Source organism: Callorhinus ursinus, unplaced genomic scaffold, assembly GCF_003265705.2.
Source record: "Callorhinus ursinus isolate GAN/ISIS: 27379988/994484 unplaced genomic scaffold, GSC_fseal_2.0 scaffold3, whole genome shotgun sequence".
Taxonomy (NCBI): Eukaryota; Metazoa; Chordata; class Mammalia; order Carnivora; family Otariidae; genus Callorhinus; species Callorhinus ursinus.
Genome location: NW_027397065.1, coordinates 52,184,515 through 52,205,102, shown reverse-complemented (window position 1 = coordinate 52,205,102; position 20,588 = coordinate 52,184,515). Strand labels below are relative to the sequence as shown.

Below are 20,588 nucleotides of genomic sequence, written 5' to 3'. Positions count from 1 at the left end.
CCCGGCCCAGCTTGGAAACCACTGCTCTAAGCTATTCTCCGTCATGGTGTCATAAGAGTAAATGAAAGCTTGGGGAAGAGATGTGGATGAGAAAGGAGCAGGGCTTCAATGAGGGTGCCTTCATTCTTCCATTCATTCCTTCAGTGTTTCTTCGAGAACGGTCTATGGAACCCCTGTACCGGAGAGACTTATTTAAAAAGCAGGTGCCCTGGCCCCTCCCCTGCCCTAGACTTTCTTATTAGAAAAACTGGGAGCGTGACCTAGGAATCCACACGGTAACTGGCCTCATTCATGATTCCTACCTGCACTCCGTATGGGAACCACCGAGTCAGGCATCACGGAGACCCCCTGTTCCTTCTTGCAAACGCACTTACTGAGCCTCAGCTGACAAAGCACACCCTTTGCCTTGAGGATGCAGAGGTGCAGAAGTTACCCTGTATCGCCCTCCCATGCCTGCAGGCTACCTGGGTAACAGAGGGGAGTGCAGAATTGGAGAAGCCTCGAAACACAGGTGCAAAGAGCCCAGTACTGGGATCTGAGCTCACTGAGCTGGCGGAGAGGCCATACAAATATAAATGATGGCTCTGGCTTAAGACCTGACAATTTAGACAAACGTCCTCAGTTTCAGAGGAGCCCGGGCTGGGCTCCAGGTGAGTCTGTGCACACGTGCATATATCTGTATGGCTGTGGAGGACAAGCCATGTACCCCGAGTGGCCACAGAAAGATACCGACCCTGACAAAGCCAGTTTGTCCAGAAGAGGCCCTCAGGTCTCAAATGCCTCGGGACTGTGTGGGATTTTCCAGATGGGCTCTGAGGGGCAGCACCAGAGCAGGCTCAGGAGGAGTTGGGGAGGAGGTAGATTGCCTGGATAAGCGGGCACCTGAAAAGGCTGAATGACATCAGTTGGGGTGGGAGGCACTGCCCAGGACCCAGGTCTAAGAATCTGCAAGCTTTGGAAGCTTTGGAAGCTTTGGAAGCCAGTGCTGCTGGGGGAGGGCACACAGGCTGGAGCTGGCCAAGGGCCGACCCCAGGCCCCTCTGCTGCTCTGGCTGCACAGGGTGTGGGACTGTCCCTTCTCTCCTGAGAAATGTCAGGGGCCCACTTGTTTCCCCAGCCCTCTCTCGGCCCCAGTCAGCCTCTTGCCAGGCTTCGGGCTGTGCTAAGGTCACTGCCCCAGGTTTTGTGTAGGTCTGATGGTCCATGTCGTGGAAGCTTGAAGCTGGGTGGCACCTGACCCAGCAGACCGGTTCGATATTTACTGATAAGGAAACTGAGGCAGAGAGGGGCAGGATGTGCCCAGTGTTACAGCTAAGTGGCAGAGCCGGGGCCAGAACCCAGTATTGCTGGTTCCCTGTCCGGTGTTCCTTTCCTTGGGCCATATCATCTCCCCAAGCAAGGTTTGGCATTTCAGCGCGAGGAGAAAGTTGATAGGCCGCATGGCTCTCTCTGGCAATTTCCACCCTAGGTGTGGCTCAAATCCCAAACGAAACAGGCTTTTAGAGGCTAAGGAAGGTAAGGGCATGGGATCACCTGGGACCTGTCTAATCTTACTTGGGGGAGCCATGGCCTTAGTGTTCACTTGGGAGCAGACCTGGGGGTCCATGGGATGTGGTAGCAGAAGCCCTGAGCTGGGGTCTGGTCCAAGTCTGGTCTACTTGCCGTGTGGTCTTCAGCAAGCCCCTTCCCCTCTCTGGCGTCCAGATTCCCAGCTGTAACATGAGGGGCTTGGCCTCAGGGCTATTTCAGCTCTGATGCTCCAAGTCTCAAACCCTGGCCTCAAAGTGTCCTCACTCCCCTGGGCTGGAGCCTGTAAGGGTAGGTAAAAAGTGTACAGCACACTCTTCTAGGACACTCTGCTTCCCTGAAGCTCTCTCCTTGGGTCCTTTGCAGGTGATCTGTCAACAGCAACCAAGAGCAAAACAAGTGAGGACATCAGCCAGGCCTCCAAGTACAGTCCAGCCTACTCACCGGACCCCTACTATGCTGCAGAGTCCGAGTTCTGGACCTACCATGGGTCCCCCAAAGGTAACGCACCCCACAGAGGAGCCTGGACCAGAGCCCTGTCACCTGCACCAAGGACACAGGGTTAGGACGGCTGCCCCCTCCTTCACACAGTCGTTCATTTATTCATTCAGCAAGCATGTACTGAGGGCCAGCCTTGGGCTCTAGCGAGTCACTGGGAAGCAAAATAGAGCAGGTCCTCGCCCTCGTGGAGGAGACCTAGGCTGTAGCTGGAGAGGGAGGTGATGTGCAGGAAGGAGGTGACACAGGAGGTGGGAGATGATGACAGGGGCACATTGTCCAGCCTGGAATGTGACAAAACCTTCTCAAAGCAGAAACTGCACTGCCACAGGAAGAGGGGGCGGAGGTAAGCCAGCAGAGTATAGAATCACATTTGCAAAGAGCTGGGGTGGGAGGGCAGGTTCCCCTGGAGGAAAAGAAAGGCTGTCAGCTTAACCGGGAGCCAGAGAAGAAGGGAGGCAGGTGGGGGGTGAGGGGCCAGATCCCACGAGGCCTTGTGCGCTGAAGCAAGGATTTGGGTCTCCATCCTAAACAGTAGGAAGCCACTGAAGGTGACGAGATCAGCTGTGTGGGTTTAAGAGACCACTTTGGCTGTGGGGTGGAAAGCGGTTTGGAAGATAGAAAAGGCAGTTTGTGCGAGATGGAAGACTCTCGTAGGCACCCTGATGGGGTCTTCATGGTCCTTGGGGCGCCATCCCACCCAGTCGGCCATCTCAAGCTGTTTCTTTCAAGCACGGGGAGGCATTTTCATCAAGCTCCTTTTTGATTCAGCACACAGCCTTTACTAATTGAATGTCCATTCTGAGCAAAGCTTCACAGGAGCTCGGAGATGGTCCCTTCCTTGCCCTCCAAAAATTCTGCATTTGGAAAAGGACCTAAGTCGCAAGCACCACTACACCCCGAAGGAGACAGAGATCTCTGAGAGACACATGTGTTTGGGGGGAGGCGTGGTGGGAAGAGGGATCCTACATCATTTCAATGATTTTTTGTTCAACAAAAGAACAAACCAAAAAAAAAAAAAAAAAAAAGCTCCAATTGGCTTAAGCCAAAACAGGGATTTTCTGGGTCACGAGAGTGAAAGTTTGTGAGGCACAGCTGGATGCAGAGGTGAATGACCGCCGTCATCAGAGCGTGTCCTGTCCCTGGGGTGTCTCCGTACTCAGGTTGGCCCTGCCCCGGTCATGGCAAGATGAGCTCCAGCCCATCTAGGCTTAATATCCTACCCTGGACAGAAAGAGGACTTCTCTCTCCCACCAGCAACAGCAAAAGTCCCAATATCGAGGCTCATTAGCCGTGTTTGGGCCGTCAGTTTCCCCTGCTCCTCACGCCCAAGAAAGGGAAGGGCTGCTGGGCCTCTCCGTACAGGAGGCCCCTGGCAGAGGGGCGGTTCACCAAAGTACACTCGCTCAGGGCCACTCGGCTACAAAGTGCTGGGGCCGAGAGGAAACCCCCGCCTGTCGAGGCTCTGCGTCCCTCTGTGCCCTCTGCCGGGGGCAGGCTGAGTGGAGAGCACACGCGGGAGCTGATCCTAGCTGTCTTTTGGCAGTGCCCCGAGCCAGAAGGTTCTCATCTGGAGGCGAGGAGGACGATTTTGACCGCAGCATGCACAAGGTGAGCAGGCTCCACCCTGGATGAGATGCCTAGACAGTGTGTTACTAAGGGTTTGATCATTTGCTAGTGACGGAAACCAAATTCAAACCCACTTATGTGAGAAAAAAGAAACCTGTAGCTTTGCATAACCAAAAAGTCAAACGGTAGGAGGAGTTTCAGGTATGGGTAGATCCAGCTGCTCAGCAAACTGCCACAGGAAAGTTGTCTCTCTCTTCTCCTGTGCTGGCTCACCGCTGTGTTGGCCTCATGCTTGTGCAGGTTCTCCTGTGGTGGCAAGTGGGTGCTGGCAGCTTTCATGCACTGCTGGTGGGAGTGGAAAATGGTGTGGCCACCAGGGAAAACAGTTTGGAAGTTCCTCAAAAAGTTAAACACAGATTTACCCTATGACCCGGCAATTGCACTCCTGGGGAAATATTTACCCAGAAGAATTGAAAACCAAGACTCAAACAAGCACACGTCCATGATCTTCATAGCAGCACTACTCACAAGAACCAAAAGGGAAAATCACCCAGATGTCCATCCGTTCACAAATGGAGAAGCAAAATGCGGTGCATCCATGCAGTGGAATGTTACCCAGACATAAAAAGGAATGAAGGACTGATACAGGCCACCATGTGGACGAACCTCGAAGACATTATGTTGAGGGAAAGAAGCCAGACACAAAAGCCCACATATTGGATGGTTCCATTTATACGAGATGTGCAGAATAGGTAAATCCACAGAGCCAGACACAGGCTGGTGAATACCAGGGCCTGGCAGGGGAGGGAGAGAGGGAATGACTACTTCCTGGGTCCAGGGGCTCTTGGGGGAGGGGTTAAAAACTGTTTGGAACGAGATAGAAGTGGTGGTTGTACTAAATGCCACTGAAGCATTTACTTTAAAGTGGTTAATTGTATCTGATGTGAATTTCACCGCAATAAAACGTGTTTTTAAAAAGATGGGTGCCAGCAACAACAGCCAGAGTCCCAAGGAAGGCCCTCCCTGACCCGGCTGGAGCCTTCCACGCACCCGCCGTGGGCCAGGCCGGCTTCTGGTGCCCTCCACCAGCCCCACCTCCCTCTCCCCAGAGCACAGGACCACTTGTGAAGAGAGACGAAGTCCCAAAGGAAGCTGTGAGGCTGCGGGGAGGGAGGGATGCTGGAAAGGCGAAAATGACAGCGGTTCCCCGGAATCTGGCCACCCGGCCTTTGTCCCAAGCCTGTTCTGTTTCATGTTCTCTGCTTCCTTCCCACTTCATCTTGCTCCTCCCCGACGCCCAGCTCCAGACTGGAATCGGCCGCCTGATTCTGAAGGAGGAGATGAAGGCCCGGTCCAGCTCCTATGCGGATCCCTGGACCCCACCCCGCAGCTCCACCAGCAGCCGGGAGGCCCTGCACACAGCTGGCTATGAGATGTCCCTCAATGGCTGTAAGCACCACCCTGGAAGTCCGCCAGGCTGGGGGCACTTCCTCTCAACTCCCTCAAAGAATCTGAACTCCTGTGGCCTTGCCTGGGTCTAGAATACAGACCTGGCAAGGTGCTGTATGGGACACTAAGTAAGACCATATTCTGCCATGAGCAGGCACTTGTTTCTTTGGGGTATCTGAAAGCTGTGACTTGTAGTCAGGCTCAATGTAAAGAAAAATGTCTTGTAATAGCCTGAATGGCTCGAAGATATGAGGGACTGGCTCTTGAGGTAGTGAGCCCCTCATCATAGGAGGTAAACAAGCAGAAGCTTGATGCAAACACTCTGCCCAGAGATCCTCTTATTGTAAACTTCTCCCTCTTTCTGGACAAACACATGCTTCCCTCCCTTCCTTACCCCTGTGGGAGTCAGTCCTACCAGGAAATCCTATCTCAACTCAATACTTGATGGATAGTCCTCTGTGCCAGGCATTTGTAAATACATTATCACTCTTGGTCCTCACAAAGACTGGCAATATAGAGGGATTCTCATCACCTACTTTATAGATGAGAGACCTGAGCTTACTGCTTGCCCAAGATCAATAAGCTGGTAAATGAAAGAGCCAGAATCAGGCCCAAGTCAGAGGGACTCCAAGGCCATAAGCTGTTCCATCTTTACCATACTGCACCTTGACCTTAGGTGAGACTGAAGATGGTGATTAGTAAAGATGATCAAGCCAGTTTTATTGAGGGTTTTGTGTGTTGTCAGACACTGTGCTAATACCTTAGGGTATTATATGTCATTTATTCCTCACAATAACCCTATAAAGGAGACACTATCCTTCTCCATTTTACTATGAGAAAACCAAATCATGATTGAGTAACATATAGAAGTTAGGTATCTATTAATGGCAGAGCCAGGCTAAATTGATGAACCTGTTTCCCTGTTCGACCACCTAGGGGCACTGTTTTCAGCCCCTGGCTCTGGGCTCTGTGCAGTGCACCGGTGCTGCTCAAAGTCCATTTCTGTTCAATGGCATCTGTGCAGCAAATACCAGAGAGTACCTGCTTTGCACCAGGTGCTGGGCAGGGGAGAGAGGATGCCATACAGGTGCAGCAATTGGAAACTGACCAGTGAGAAAGGAGGTAGTGAAGGAGGCTCCTCCTCTCCACCAGCTAGGGTAGCCCAGGAATGGGAGCCATGTCTGTCTGTCCCCATGAACTTTCCACCATGTCCATCTGTCCCCATGAATGCTGATCTCTGGCTTTTCTCTCTTGCAGCCCCTCGGTCCCACTACCTGGCTGACAGCGGTAGGTTCTGCCTGCCCTACCTTCAGCCTGTCGTGTCCTGTGAGAGCCAGAGCCAAGTTGGTTGCAGGTCCCCTGTAGCTGAGATGTCCCAGCACAGTACTGATCGCAAATGGCCCACCCCATTGTGTTTGTCAGACAGAGACCTCCATCTTTGGTCCTGGAACCAGGGTTGCCATACCCAATAGATCCCAGAGAGAAAGAACATGCGTCTCTTCCACCTGCCTGGGAGCCTGCCTGTCTGGGCTCTGAGCTCAAATCCAAATTCAGGGCCTTTGTCCAGAGCCAGCTGTGGCCAGGACACAGGGGTTCATCACAGGAGCATAGATGTGCGCAGGGTGAGGCCACAAGACCGTGCACATGGGCTTTGGGCTGGCCTGGAGTTCTGCCCGGGCGAGGCATGCCTGAGATGGTCAGTTGCGTGTCTATAGAGCAGGGGGAGGAGCTGGTGGCTTCTGCCCCTTCCCACTTCCCACGGGGTCAGGGAACAGTATTGGCCATGTGTAGCCAGACAGCATCCGGGACAGGGACCCCTGGCTTGGGGCTCCTGGGAATTGTTTGGCTGTTTCTTTTCAGACCCCCTCATCTCCAAATCCGCCTCCCTGCCTGCCTACCGAAGGAACGGGCTGCACAGGGTAAGAGAGGCTGTGCTGGGACCGTCGCTCCCAAGATGTTAGCAATTCCAGCATTAGCTCCACACTCTCAAAGCCTAGATGTGACTTTTGCTCATGCAACAGATATTTATTGAAAGCTTTCATATACGCCAGGTACTTGGAATACATCAGTGACCCCTGCCCCTTGGAGCTTCTATTCTTGCAGAGAGAAACAGAAAGCAAGTAGTAAATAGTATGCTAGTCACACTACAGAGAATGTAGAAGGTAATAACGTGCTGGGGGGGGGGAGGGAAAAGGGGGAGCAGGGAAAGGGGGAATTAGCGTTTGGGGGAGGGGGCAACTTGCAATTTTATTTATTTTTTTTAAAGATTTTATTTCTTGGGCGCCCGGGTGGCTTAGTCGGTTAAGCGGCTGCCTTCGGCTCAGGCCATGATCCCGGAGTCCCGCATCGGGCTCCCTGCTCGGCGGGGAGTCTGCTGCTCCCTCTGACCCTCTTCCCTCTCGTGCTCGCTCTCATTCTCTCTCTCTCAAATAAATAAAATCTTTTTTTTAAAAAATATTTTATTTATTTATTGGAGTGAGAAAGAGAGCGAGCATGAGCAGGGAGGAGGGGCAGAGGGAGAGGGAGAAGCAGACTCCCTGCTGAGCAGGGAGCTTGCCGTGTGGCTCTATCCCGGGACTCCGGGATCATGACCTGAGCCGAAGGCAGCCGCTCAACCGACTAAGCCACCCGGGCGCCCCTTGCAATTTTAAATAGAGCTGCCAGGGCAGATTTCATAGGAAAAGTGGTATTAGAGCAGCAAAAGAAAGCATGAAATGTAGTTCACCAAGAAATGAATATTTATCGAGTGCCTACTGCGTGCCACCGCCAGGCACCAGGGATGTGGCTGCGAGTTAGGTCACCCTGACTTGAGACCGAGGCTTCTCTGGAAGGGCCGTGTCCCGTCCACCCCAGGCCATTTTCGGGAGGTGGGGGAATGCTTCAGGGAGGCAGCAGTGAGCTTGCTCAGGCCAGCCCTGGTTCTGTCTCCCCTGCAGACACCCAGCGCAGACCTCTTCCACTATGACAGCATGAACGCCGTCAACTGGGGCATGCGAGGTGAGTACCAGCCTCCCCTGGGACTCGCAGCAGCTTTGGATGCACTGCTGATAACTGTGGCTTGACCTTCCACCAACGATCACTACAGATTCTGGCCCCACGCTGGGCTCTGTCCAAACCCCGAGTTCCCACACTCCCTTTCACTTCCCATTCCCTCCCTTTTCCCCTCCTCTTCCCTCACCCTCTCAAGTCCCTGGCCTTGGGTGATCTCCAGGCCATCTGTCTCATCTGGGTTCCCAGAGCCATTGCAGGGTCGTACTGCTGAGCTAGAGTTGCCTGCCAGCCCCGGGTGGAGGGAAACACTCAGAGCCAAATGCACATTGTTCCCAGCCCACGTTCCATGAGCTTCATGCTCTCTGCCAGTGATGCTCTCCTGCTTGCCTCCCCCAGCTTGTACAAGCCGGCTCAGGCAGGAGGACAAGCCTGCATCAAAACACTGGGGGATTCCTCTGGAGGATGGAGGATCTTGCCCAAGTGCTTCACAATCTCAGATTCTTCTTATTACTATTCTAATTATCACAAAAGTCATTTTTCATCTAAAACCCTATCTTTGGATCAGCCCAACCCATATCTCCAGCTATCCATTGTGCTTGTACCAGCCTTGATTCGGGGTGAATTCGACAAGGACAGAGTCTCTAAGACTAGTGTCTAGTGTAGTGATGCAAAGCAAAAACCAATGTATTTCCATTTTGTGTGTCTCTCTTGTCTCTCCACAGAGTACAAGGTAAAGGAGACACAGAGACTCTGGGGGTCTCTGAGACCCCGGATGCTGCTCCACTGGGACCCAGCAGGAAGATGACAGCACTATCTACACAGGAAAGGGACCATCAAATAAATAACCTCAAGGGTCCTCTTCAGACCAGCATTTCCAGTCCCTTCTTGGCCTCCTTTCCCTGAATTCTGCCCTATGTCTCTGGCCCACTAAAATCAGACAATTCCCTGTGGGACTCAGAGACTTTCTGGAGGCTTGCCAATCACCAGACATTAGACATTTACAATTAGGAAGCCTTATGCCACATTAATGTCAAATGCCACCAAGCTCATTCCTAGCAGTATTAGGGGACTCGGGTTTTGCCTTTGGGGAGAAGGTACCTTGAGGCCTCCAGGCACCCCCAAGGAGAACAGACGCAGCCCTTCCTCCAGACTTTCATCTCTGGCCCTGTCTGGGGAGAGGAGGCGCCCAGACACAAAAATGTGGCTGGAGGGATAAGCCCACCACCTTCAGCCAGCCTGGTGCCCCAGCCCCACCCCGTCCTCTCTCCTCAGATCTACCCTTATGAGCTGCTGCTGGTGACCACAAGAGGAAGAAATCGGCTGCCCAAGGATGTGGACCGGACACGTTTAGAGGTGAGTCTAGAAAACTGAGCAGGAGCCTTTGGGTTTGAAGAGGGTTCCAGAAGTTGCCTGATGTAACCCAGCTCGGGAGGGCAGGCAGAATGAAGAGCTTTAAGGTCACATCCTTGTGGAAAAAACGGAGACGCCAACCTGGTATCTTTAGCCTAAGACTAAACATTGTTGTGCTGCCTTCTCAGTTCAATTAGCATCTGTGGTGCACAGCTATGGCGTGTCCCCACCTGATGCTTTTGTAGGCTTAAGATAAGAGCTGGATTTGGTCCCTGCTGGCAGGGGCCTGCAGTCTGGTTGATAAGCAGAAACACAGCACCGGTTTTCTGTGGGATGGTACAGAAAACTGGTGCTCCTCGTGGGGAGCGTGGGGGAGTCAGCGCTGTGTAGAAGGTGAAAGCATAAAGTGGTCTCACATCAGACTCCAGGTCCAGCCCTGGTCCTGCCGTCCCTAGACAGCCATCTTGGCCAAGGAACAACCTCTCCAAACCTTAGTTTTTTCCCCTTTGGCGTGGGGCAATTGTGTTTCCTTCAAGGTGCCAATGGAAGTAAGTGAGGCACTACCCACAGAGGCCTTGGCACAGAGTCTGGTGGTGTCCTGGATGCATAGATATCGAAGGAGCAGGTTTGGATGGGTGGAGAGGGGAAAGAGAGCGTCATGATGAGTGGGACAGCATCAATAAAGCAGAGGCAGGGCTGAGCACAGCATCGGGCTTTGCAGCGGTCCACTCCATTTGGCCTGGAGTTCCAGTCCCTGGGCCCCGATCCTGGAGCACACTCTGCCCTTTCTATGGTGCTTCTCCCTGCCTCTCCCTTTCTTAGAATGCCCTTCCCATCTCACCAGCCTCCTCACACCTTAGGGCCTCCCTGTAGTGATGCTTGTGTGTCCCAGGGCCCCCCAGACCTTCCCAGGATGTGTCCCTCACCCCTCCTCCAGCCTCTCCCAACCCTGTGTCCAGGCTGCAGATCAAACACCTCTCCCCCTTCCTTTGTATCAGAGCACCCAGCTATCCATTTCCTCTGTCTGACAAAAATGGTCAGTCCTCTACCATGAGGCCTGGACCAGGGGAAGTACTGGAAAATGTCGAATCGAATGCAGGTTTCTAAGAGAGGAGGCTCAGCACCCCTTGGGATGAGCATATCAACCACCATTCACCTGGCTGCTGGGAATTTGCCCAGAATAAAGGGTTGGGGCAGAGAGAGGGGAATGTGAGCAAGCCAGGAAGCTCTGTGAGTCCCTCCAGCTCTAGCAGGCTGGGCTAGCAGCCCAGCAAGCGGGTGATTATCCCCACATTTATAACAAGGGCCTCCTTTATGGTCCAGCAGCGAGTAGCTGCCGGTGCTGAAGGGGACAGCTCCCAGGGCAGCTCAGTGGAGCCAGCGTGAAGGGATGAAAACCTGGTTCATCCCGGAGGACCGATTGCCCATTTATATCCTCCAGGACACCCAGAAGCTCCCACTAGGGAAGCGTAACCTGCCCTAAGAATCAGAAGCTTCTTAAAAATACTGATACTACACGCCAGCCTAGACCAATTAAATCGCGATCTGGGGAAGGAGCTCAGGCACTGGTATTTTTCAGAGTCTCCCAGGGATGTCTACCATGGAGCCTGAGCCGAGAACGCAGGGCTACAAACATTGCCCAACCCCCTGCACCAGTTCAAGGGGAGGACTGAAGAGCTCCTCAAGGAGCTCAGAGTGTAGATTGTCATTCACCCAAAAGATATGTATTGGAAGTCTGTTGTATAGACTAGGTCCTGTTCTAGGTGCTTGCACTATATCAGTGAACAAAATGGGGACCCCTGCCCCCTTGGAGCTGGCATTCTCACTTGAGGAGACAGGCCCCAAATGTCACAAGTAATAAATAAATGATCTAGAACATGGGAAACGAATAGGGCTGAGGGAAGAAGTAAAAGGAGAGCAGAGAATTGGGGGTTAGAGGGAGAGGTAAGCGGCAGGGTTAAACCAGGTGGTCAGAGCAGATCTGAGTACCTGACATGCGAACAAAGACTCAAAATAGGAGAGGGAGTTAGCCATGCTTATACAAGGAGGAAGAGCATCCCAGGCAGAGGGAAGAGCCACGGCAAAGGCCCCAACCCAGGCGAGGACAGCAAGTGGTGAGCGTGGCTGCGCCACATGAGCACAGGGAAGAGGATGAGGAGGAAATGAAACCAAACGGCACGAGGACCAGACTCCCCCACACGACAGACACGTGAAGAGATCGTTGCAGGAGTGAAGGGGGACCCGCAGGTGAGTGCTTCCCTCTTGCGGGCCGCTGTCCACGACCTGCGCGGTCGTATTCACCCTCACTGTATCCAGGAGGTAGGTGCTAGCAAGTTCCCACTTTCCAGAAGAGGAAATCGAGGCTCAGTGGACTGAAGTAACTTGTCCAAGGTCACACACCTATGTCTGCCTGGCTCGAAAGCCCGTGCACTTCATCTTTATGCTTTCAAGCCTATGGAGAGCGTCATAGGGAAAAGGCCGGCATTAGGGGCTCTGAGAACTCGCAAGAGAGAGGAGGCTCCAGCTGGTCCTTCACAGAGGGGGAGCCGGGAGCCTCAGGCTCCTCCAGCGTGTTCTGCAGCGGACCCTGGACTCAAGTTGAGTCAGCCATTCCTTGGCATCGAAACTCGTGAAAAAGATTTTGGGGCACAGCAGAGAAAATGGGCTAGAGAATCAATAGTAACCGTCACCCTCCAACAAAAAAAGAACAGATGAGACTAACCGACAGTCCCCCTCAGTCTTTACCGTGGAAGGAGCTGAGAAGAGAACTCCCCCGTGTCCACAGCATTTCTCAGCCCTCGCTCGAGTGCCAGTGAGACAAACATTGACAAGTACACAGCATGGACCAAAGAAGGCACTGTCTGGCCTGGAGACACTGAAGGGGTACAACAACCAACTGTGATATGTGGATGCTGTTTGAAGCCTTATTCAAACAGCCAAACTGTAAAAAGATGTTTTGAGACAACTGGGAGAATTTTATTATGGGCAACAATTATTGTCAATTGTTTTTAGGTTTGCTCATGCCCTCATGGTTACCTAAGAAAATATCCAGTATGTGGGGGAGATGATGGTGTGGTAGAGAGGCAGGAATCGATACGCTGTCTAAAAGTGTGCTTGAAAATACTTCAGCAAAACACAGTAGGTGAAGCAAATGTGACAAACTCTTGATAACTATTGAATCTGGGTAATGGGCCTGGGTGTACATTATGCTATTTTCTCCCCTTTGAGTATTTTTGAAATTTTTCATAATAGAAAGACTTATTTATGAATGTTTAATGGGATTGGCCAAGGGGGCAGCAAGAGTGCACTGTGTTTGCAAGCAGAAGGCCTGGCCTTTGGTCTCCGCTCTGCTACTTACCCAGCTCCCCTCCGTCCCTCCCTCCCTCCTTTCCGCCCTCCCTCTTCGTCAAGTTAGTCATTTTAACTCTTTGACTTCTGACTTCTGGTTTTCTCATCTTTTAATTAGAAAGAAATAATGTCTGGTTTTCAGAGGGGTTGGAAGGATTAAGTGAGAAAATGGGGGCGACCATATATATATTCATGGGCATGACAGAAATGCAATGCAAGGAATTCCTGGTATTGGAAAATCAGCTCAAAGCCACCAGCAACCAATGATATATATCAAAAGTATCAAAGTTACCTTTGCCTCAAGATCCGGAAATGTGGCCAAAATATTAGTTCACGTAGGCCAGAGAATGGGCTAATTACCGTGTGGCTGTATACATAATTCTCAGTGAATCTCCTTCAACATTCAGTGGGCTACCATGATTGCTACCAACAGGTCATCTCAGTGATTCCAGGAGGTTTTCAGGGAGGATATATACCCTATATATCTCCTTTCAAACATAATTTAAATTTTTATTTTGAAAAATTTCAGACCTCCAGAAAAGTTGCAAGAAGAGTAAAATGAACCTCCTTCTACCATTCACCTAAATGCACAAATTGTTAACATTTTGCCACATTTCAGGTGCCATATATTTCCAACTCTGAAAGCTTTTGACAATGTATCAACTTCCTCGGCTGTTTGGAAGGGCAGGAGGGAGGGCAGGCAGAAAGGAGGGAGAAAACCTGTCAAGGAATGCAGAACCCTGTTTCATTATATGGCATATTTGTTTTCATGTAAGAAAGAAACAAAATGACATTTCAGTGTGTGGAGAAATATGAACATCAGGTTTTTTCATTGACTGGCCTGAGGAATAGCCTTCCAGCTCGTTTGTAAAAATACTAATAAGAGGAAGTACAGCCTAAAACCTTGGCCATGCCCCCCTTTTACTCCCAAAGTTAGGAAGAATCGTATTAATTCAAACACCCTCCGGGGCACAGAATGCAAGGCGCAGGATGCAGACAGGGGAGGCCACGATGCATAGAGAGGCACTTGGGTGAAGCAGAATCCCCACCTGAGTCTTGGGCAGGGAAGGCCTCTGCAGACCAGCTACGGAGGCCCCTTCCAGGAAACATTCACGCACACAGTCTTGCATTCCACCACTTCTCATCCCACACCTCTGCGGGTCAGATGCTGTGCCAGGCACGGCACACCCAGAGGAAACACACAGGGTCCGCTTCTGCCCACACCTGCCCCCAGCCTCCACCTGTCGTCCTCAGGCTGTTCCCTCTCTGTCCCCTCCCACCTCTTTTCAGCGCCACCTGTCCCAGGAGGAGTTCTACCAGGTCTTCGGCATGACCATCTCCGAGTTTGACCGGCTGGCCCTCTGGAAGAGGAATGAACTGAAGAAGCAAGCCCGGCTGTTCTAGGCAGAGGCTCTATAAATATATATGCATTTATATAAAGATATATGTAAAATCTCTATACTGAAGCTCGGTATAATCTTCTCTTGTGTAATGGGACACACTGCCTGCCATGAGACTTGCTTTTCTGTACTGTCAGGCAAGCCCACGTCATCGAGATATTTTTATGCTCCTTACTTTCTCTTTTCTAAGTGCTCTAGGGTTTGGGAAGGGATTTGAGGAGACTCCCATCCTTTTACTGGGGATCCTTTTTATACTGAAACATCTGTCCTAACCTGAGTCCCCCAAGGTCCAACTCTCTTTCCTAAAGGAGGTGCCTGAAGAAGTCTCTCTTCTCTCTGCTTCTCGGCTCTTTCCCCAGTCACCAGGGTAGATGCTGACCATGCAGTTTTCACCCCTTACTGGCCCCAGAGGGGCCCTCGCATGGGAGGATCCACAGCGATCTCCCAAAGTCACTGAGCACCTTTGAGAGCCCGTGAAGAAATTTCTCATCCCCCCCAGTTAGGAGTTCGGTGCTCTCTAGGGGTGATGCACTTCGCCGTGGAGGCCTCGGATCTACTCAGTACAGCAGCAAACAGAAGTGGCTAGGGCCTTGGCCTCTCTGAAGCTCCTCAGTCCTCCTCCGTCTGCCCTGGATCCTAACCTCTCCCTTGTCCAAGTCTCATGGTAGGAGAAGACAAGGCACTTCCCTTCCCTCCACCACTTCCAGCTGGCCCCTTTGCCTGGCCCCGACGTGGAGACAAGGGAAGGCACGGGAGCTGGCAGCAGGGGCCAGAGCAGGGCACCTGTTAGAACTGGAGCTGCAGGACCTCTTGCGACCCTCCACTCGCCCTCACTGCTCCCAGCACCTCCTGACCCTTCCCCCCCACTTTGGAGGAGAGGCCCATTATTACAGCCCGTATTCTTCAGCCTTACTACGATCTATGTGCCTGACAACTCAACACACCACAGGGCTAACGTTCCCATCATAGCTCCAACAGAACAACTAGACAGACAACCTCTAACACCCCTCTAAACATAACACAGGCCACGTCCCAAAGAAAGCTTCCCGGTCTAGGCCCACTGGTCCCTGGGCTAGAAGGGCAACTGAACCAGTCCCCCACCAGTCATCAGCTCCCACTGCAAAGTTGGCCGTGTTTCAGAGGGGAAACCTTTGGAAGAATGGCTGCTTATGGAATTCCAAAATGAAGCAGTGGCCAGCACTGCTCATGATCACCCTGGATTTCCCCGGTGGCTGCTTTCCTGCCCTCTTGCCTTCTTGAACAGGGACGAAAGCTTGATGTTAACTTCTCTCCTCCCTTCCCCAAACCTTTGACCTCCCAGTTGGTGATGTTTGGTGGGGTCTGTTCCTTCTTGGAGATGCCTTGATGTAGATCATTTTGAGGTCATAGAGGGAAGGTGAAGAAGTGGAAATATGGAAATAACCGTTAGGACTCTCAAGAGGCTGGTGATGTGACGTGGCAAATAGGGAACTGACTCCAACCCAGCAAACCCTCACTGAGCACCTGCTGAAGCTGAGCACCTGCTGTATCCTGAGCACTGAATGGGGGAGGGGGATGGGGACACTGAGATGATCAACACAGGATCTGGGCTGGGGGGCATGCCTGCTAACCCTGGGTGTCGTCAGGCACGGACTCACACGTGATGGATGCAAGGCAGGAAGTGATGGGAGATGGCCTGAGAACGTGTTTGTGAAATTACTGAGAAAGCAGATGCAAGTTGGTGCAGACCAAGGAACACTTTCTGGAAGAGCTTGCATTTGAGCAAAGTTCAGGAAGGATCTTTGTAAACTGAAAGGAGACTGTAACTTGAAAGGGTGATAGGATGAGAGGCCAGAAGGAGGTCTAACATACTCTCATTTAAAACATCAACCCTCTCTGCAACTCTCCTTTTGGCCAGTGTCTTTCAACTGTCCTGACCCCTTAGAAATGTCCCCAGCCAGACGCAATCATCGAAACTGCCTCATTTTCACTGGTTGAGAACTTGGCAAGATGAAGGGCTTTTGTTATTATTGTTGGGTATTTTTGTTTCCCATAAAAGCACATAATTTCAACCCAGACCCGTGTCCTTCTGTTGTTTCTGGTATGAGTGGAAATGTGTGATATGGGAAGAGGCTGAACTGTGCACATTTTCCAAAATAAAAGAGTCTAGAGAGCAGCTCTCTCTTGGCCTCAGTTTCTCCTTCTGTAAATTAAGAAAATGTGACAAGGTAAGCATCACCCAGATTGTGTCCTGCAGAATGGGGTTCTGCAAGATGGTGGAGGATATTCCAACAGCTATGGTTCCATGATCCAAAAACTAACAATAATAATAATAGTTCATTATTGAGTACTGACAGTGTACCGAGGTCTATACTGAAGACTTTACACCCATCATGTCACATCAGCCTCTGTAACAACCCAAGAGGGAGGAGATAAGAATAATTATTTATAACTCACAGATGAGAAAACAGCTTTCAAGAGGACTTATAATTACGGTGATGGAGCCAGAAGCCAAGTCCAGCCTGTTTGGGCTTAGAGACACCAGCTTAGACCCTCCTAGCAGTCAGGATGCTTTTAGCTGCAAGTAAGGAGCGCCTTCTTAAAAGTGACTTAAACAATGAAAGTCCATATTGTCCTGCACAACTGGAAATCCAAGTGCAGGGCTAATCAATTCAACACTTTGATGATGCCATCAGGGGCCCAGGTTCTCTACATCTCTCCACTCCACCATCCTCAATACAGTGGCTTTTGTCCTGAGATGTGACTCCTCATGTTTACAAAAGGCTGCTGTGGCTCCAGGCATCGTGTCTTCACACCACCACATCAAAAAACAGGAAAGAAATTTCCCTTTATGTGTCTCTTTTGATCAGAAAACTATCCCAGAAGTCCTCAGTAGACTTCTCAGGTCCCACTGGCAGAACTAGGGAATAGGTTCATGCCCTTGCTGCACAGAAGGCTGGGAAGTTGAGTATTTGGCATTTTGAGCCTCGATAGTGGGTGGCAAGTGCTGTGCTGGGAAAGAAAAGAGACAGGCAGACAAGGAAGGGCCTCTGGATAAGTGAATCACAGTGTCCCTGCCACAGTCACTGTCCCTCCCCTTAGAGACCCACAGTGTACACTGCCAAAATCCCACAAAGGCCTGTCCTTTGTTTAATCCAACGTTTCATAAACTAATTTGACATAACTCTAAGAAATGTTAGACTTACTCTCTTTCTACTGTATTTCCTATTTGTATCCTAAGATAAACACTTATCTCACTTCTGACATCTCTGAAGGTGAAATGTGGCTTAAAAGTATCTCCTTTCCTGACCTCTCATCAGATGATTCTTCTAAGAATCATCCCCACCATGGCCCCTCCAGACAGGTGGCTCAAATGTGCAAAAGGACACTAAAGAATGCTCCTTTGCTCCCTGCCTACACACACACACACACCCAGGAAATACTTACTGAGCATCTAGGGGGAGGCAGGAGCACTGAAGATTCAACAGTGAGTAAGGCAGTGTGAGCTCTTATGTAGCTCTGGTCTAGAGGAGGGAACAGACTGTAAGTAAGTAACAGGAAAAGAGATGACACACAAAGATAACGGCTGCACAGACAACAGATGGAGTACCAGAGAGAGGAGCAGAAAGGAGCTTGCTTCACATACTCGCTGAAGGATGAAAACGAAGTATGCAAAGGAAAAGTAGGGGCGGGAGCTCTCTAAGCACAGAGACAGCATGTGCAAAGGCACTGTGGTTGGTGAGAGTTCAGTGTATTTGGGGAACTGAATGTTCCAGTGAAGACAGAGAAGAGTGAGTGAAGGGGAGAATGAGATTAGAAGGGGTGGGGGGTGCCTGGGTGGCTCAGTTGGTTAAGCATCCAACTCTTGATCTCAGCTCAGGTCTTGATCTTGATCTCAGGGTCATGAGTGCAAGCCCCGCATTGGACTCCACACTGGGCACGGAGCCTACTTTAAAAAGAAGGAGAAGGAGAAAGGCAGGCAGGGTCCAGAACATGCAGGGAGACTGAATGCCTCTCATTCATTCAGGCTTTGTGGATATTGTCTGGATTGCACTGTGGTTGCTAACCTACTAGAAGCAGGGAAAATCGCTCTGGGCCTTGTTCCTTGGAGTGTGGTCCCCAGCCAGCAGCATTGGAGTCACCTTGGGAGCTTGTGAGATATGCCGCATTCCATGCCGCACCCCTGGCCAACTCAATCCACATCTGTATTTTAAGAAGACTGCGGGTGATTCACACACATAGTGAGGTTAGGGAAGTGCTGCTCTAAACCGTCTTCTTTTTACGGACAAACACCACCACACCAGCCTTGCCGAAGTTCAAGAAGGGAACTTTTCTCCGTGCACATGACCTTTTTGAACACTGGGGGGCAACCTTACGTTAATAAAGCAGAACATAAGGGGGAGGGAGCACAGAAATCACAGAACGTGAGAGCTTAAAGTCAATACAATGGCCACATTTTGCAGCCACAGAAACAGGCCCACGGAGCATCTGAGCAGAGCAGGACAAGCCGCCAGCTCGCCTGCACTGGGGCCCGTCCCTCACACCAGGCCCCTGGAGCAGAAACGGGGAACAAGCTGTGGAAGGTGTCAGCAGCTGCAGCTGGCTGCCGAGGAGCCCAACATGGAGGAGGGCTTGAAATTCAAGGAGGGGAAAGCACTGCTAAAATTCATAGTAATTAACTCCACAGAACTATGCCAACTCCGTTAATACCCCATGTGGAATTAAGTTTTAAATGCTTCGTTTCACATTGACTTCAAGGTGCTCAAAAATCTTGCCTACACAGGGCGCCTGGGTGGCTCAGTTGGTTAAGCGACTGCCTTCGGCTCAGGTCATGGTCCTGGAGTCCCGGGATCTAGTCCCGCATCGGGCTCCTTGCTCGGCAGGGAGTCTGCTTCTCCCTCTGACCCTCTTCCCTCTCGTGCTCTCTATCTCTCATTCTCTCTCAAATAAATAAAATCTTTAAAAAAAAAATTAAAAATCTTGCCTACACAATGATAAACACCTACTTATATACACAGCCATGAGCTGTGGTCCAGCCACTCAAGAGCCCTGGAGGGAGACCCTCAATAAATAAAATTCCGAAGCTATGAAGACAAGGGCCAGCTTCTCGTTACCACCCAGGATCCCCTTGCCTCTTCACCGGGTCTGGTCCAAAATGACTGGTACAGGAGCATAGGCAAGAGAAACCAAAGGCCTGTAGTCACACACACACACACACTCACCCACACTCTCACATGGTTCAAACTGGGGCCAAGTGTGCAGATGAATTGGGTCAAAAGTAAGGTGACTTCTATGCCCATGACCAGAAGTGTTCCCCGAATTTCAGTCACTCAAACACAACCTTCTCAATTTTCACCAGATTCTTTATTTACATGATGCTATTTACCTGGTATTTTTCTCTCAATTGACTCATACCTGACATTTTTTTTTAAAGATTTTATTTATTTATTTATTTATTTGATAGAGAGAGAGACAGCAAGAGAGGGAACACAAGCAGGGGGAGTGGGAGAGGGAGAAGCAGGCTTCCCGCTGAGCAGGGAGCCCAATGAGAGGCTCGATCCCAGCACCCTGGGATCACGACCTGAGCCAAAGGCAGACGCTTAATGACTGAGCCACCCAGGCATTCCATGACATTTCTATTTTTTTTAAAGATTTTATTTACTTATTTAATTGACAGAGAGAGAGAGCATGAGAGGGAACACAAGCAGGGGAGTGGGAGGGGGAGAAGCAGGCCTCTGGCCGAGCAGGGAGCCCGATGCGGGACTCCATCCCAGGACCCCGGGATCATGACCTGAGCCGAAGGCAGTCGCTTAACCAACTGAGCCACCCAGGCGCCCCGACATTTCTATTTTAAAGCAACATCAGGGAAAGTATGGATTCATAAGGACCAGTGATAGATATGCTTTTAATACAAATTCAAATAAATTGGTAACTCTACCAATGTGGTCTGTGTAACATCTAAATCCAACCACATTTCCACCAGTAGTCTGAATTCCACACTATGGGAAGCATTGCTCTGTCTGAGGGAAGTGGGAGGGGAGGAGATGTGCATTCCCCATTAGGGTGGGCCCTACTCCAATTAGCCTGGTACCCCTATGAGAAGAGGAGACTGGGACACACAGAGACACCAAGTGACAGAGGAAAGACCATGTGAAGACGCAGCAGGAGGGTGGCCTCAGAGGACACCAACTCTGTTGGCACCTTGAGCTTGGACTTTCAGCCTCCAGGGCTGTGAGAAAATAAATTTCCGTTGTTTAAGCCCCCACCCCCTCCCCCGCCCCGGTCCGTGGGATTTTGTTTGGACAGCCCTAGCACACTAATATACCATGTGAAATTAGCTTGCAAAATAGGAATGACAGCACTTACTTCACAGGGTGGTAAGGACGGAATCATGTACTTCAAGCTCAGTACCTGGCTGCAGGGCAGGTGTCCTGTGTGCCTTTGACCCTTCAGCATTTCCTACATGCCTTGATCAGG

At 51.0% G+C, this 20,588-nt stretch overlaps 1 protein-coding gene across 5 annotated transcripts in view; it reads left to right on the top strand.

The window, feature by feature from the left end:
• Positions 1 to 16,187, top strand: part of ABLIM3 (actin binding LIM protein family member 3) — a 108,580-nt gene extending 92,393 nt beyond the window's left edge. For 3 of the 5 annotated variants that reach the window (XM_073890884.1, XM_073890886.1, XM_073890885.1), the window contains 7 exons: positions 1,894 to 2,028; positions 3,572 to 3,636; positions 4,896 to 5,043; positions 6,301 to 6,330; positions 6,904 to 6,962; positions 7,980 to 8,040; positions 8,757 to 9,300. In XM_073890884.1, coding sequence (XP_073746985.1) covers positions 1,894 to 2,028; positions 3,572 to 3,636; positions 4,896 to 5,043; positions 6,301 to 6,330; positions 6,904 to 6,962; positions 7,980 to 8,040; positions 8,757 to 8,839 — 581 coding nt within the window. In that variant the 3' untranslated portion in view covers positions 8,840 to 9,300. The other 2 variants (XM_025867276.2, XR_012377575.1) reach the window with 2 other exon arrangements.
• The last annotated feature ends 4,401 nt before the right edge of the window (positions 16,188 to 20,588 follow it).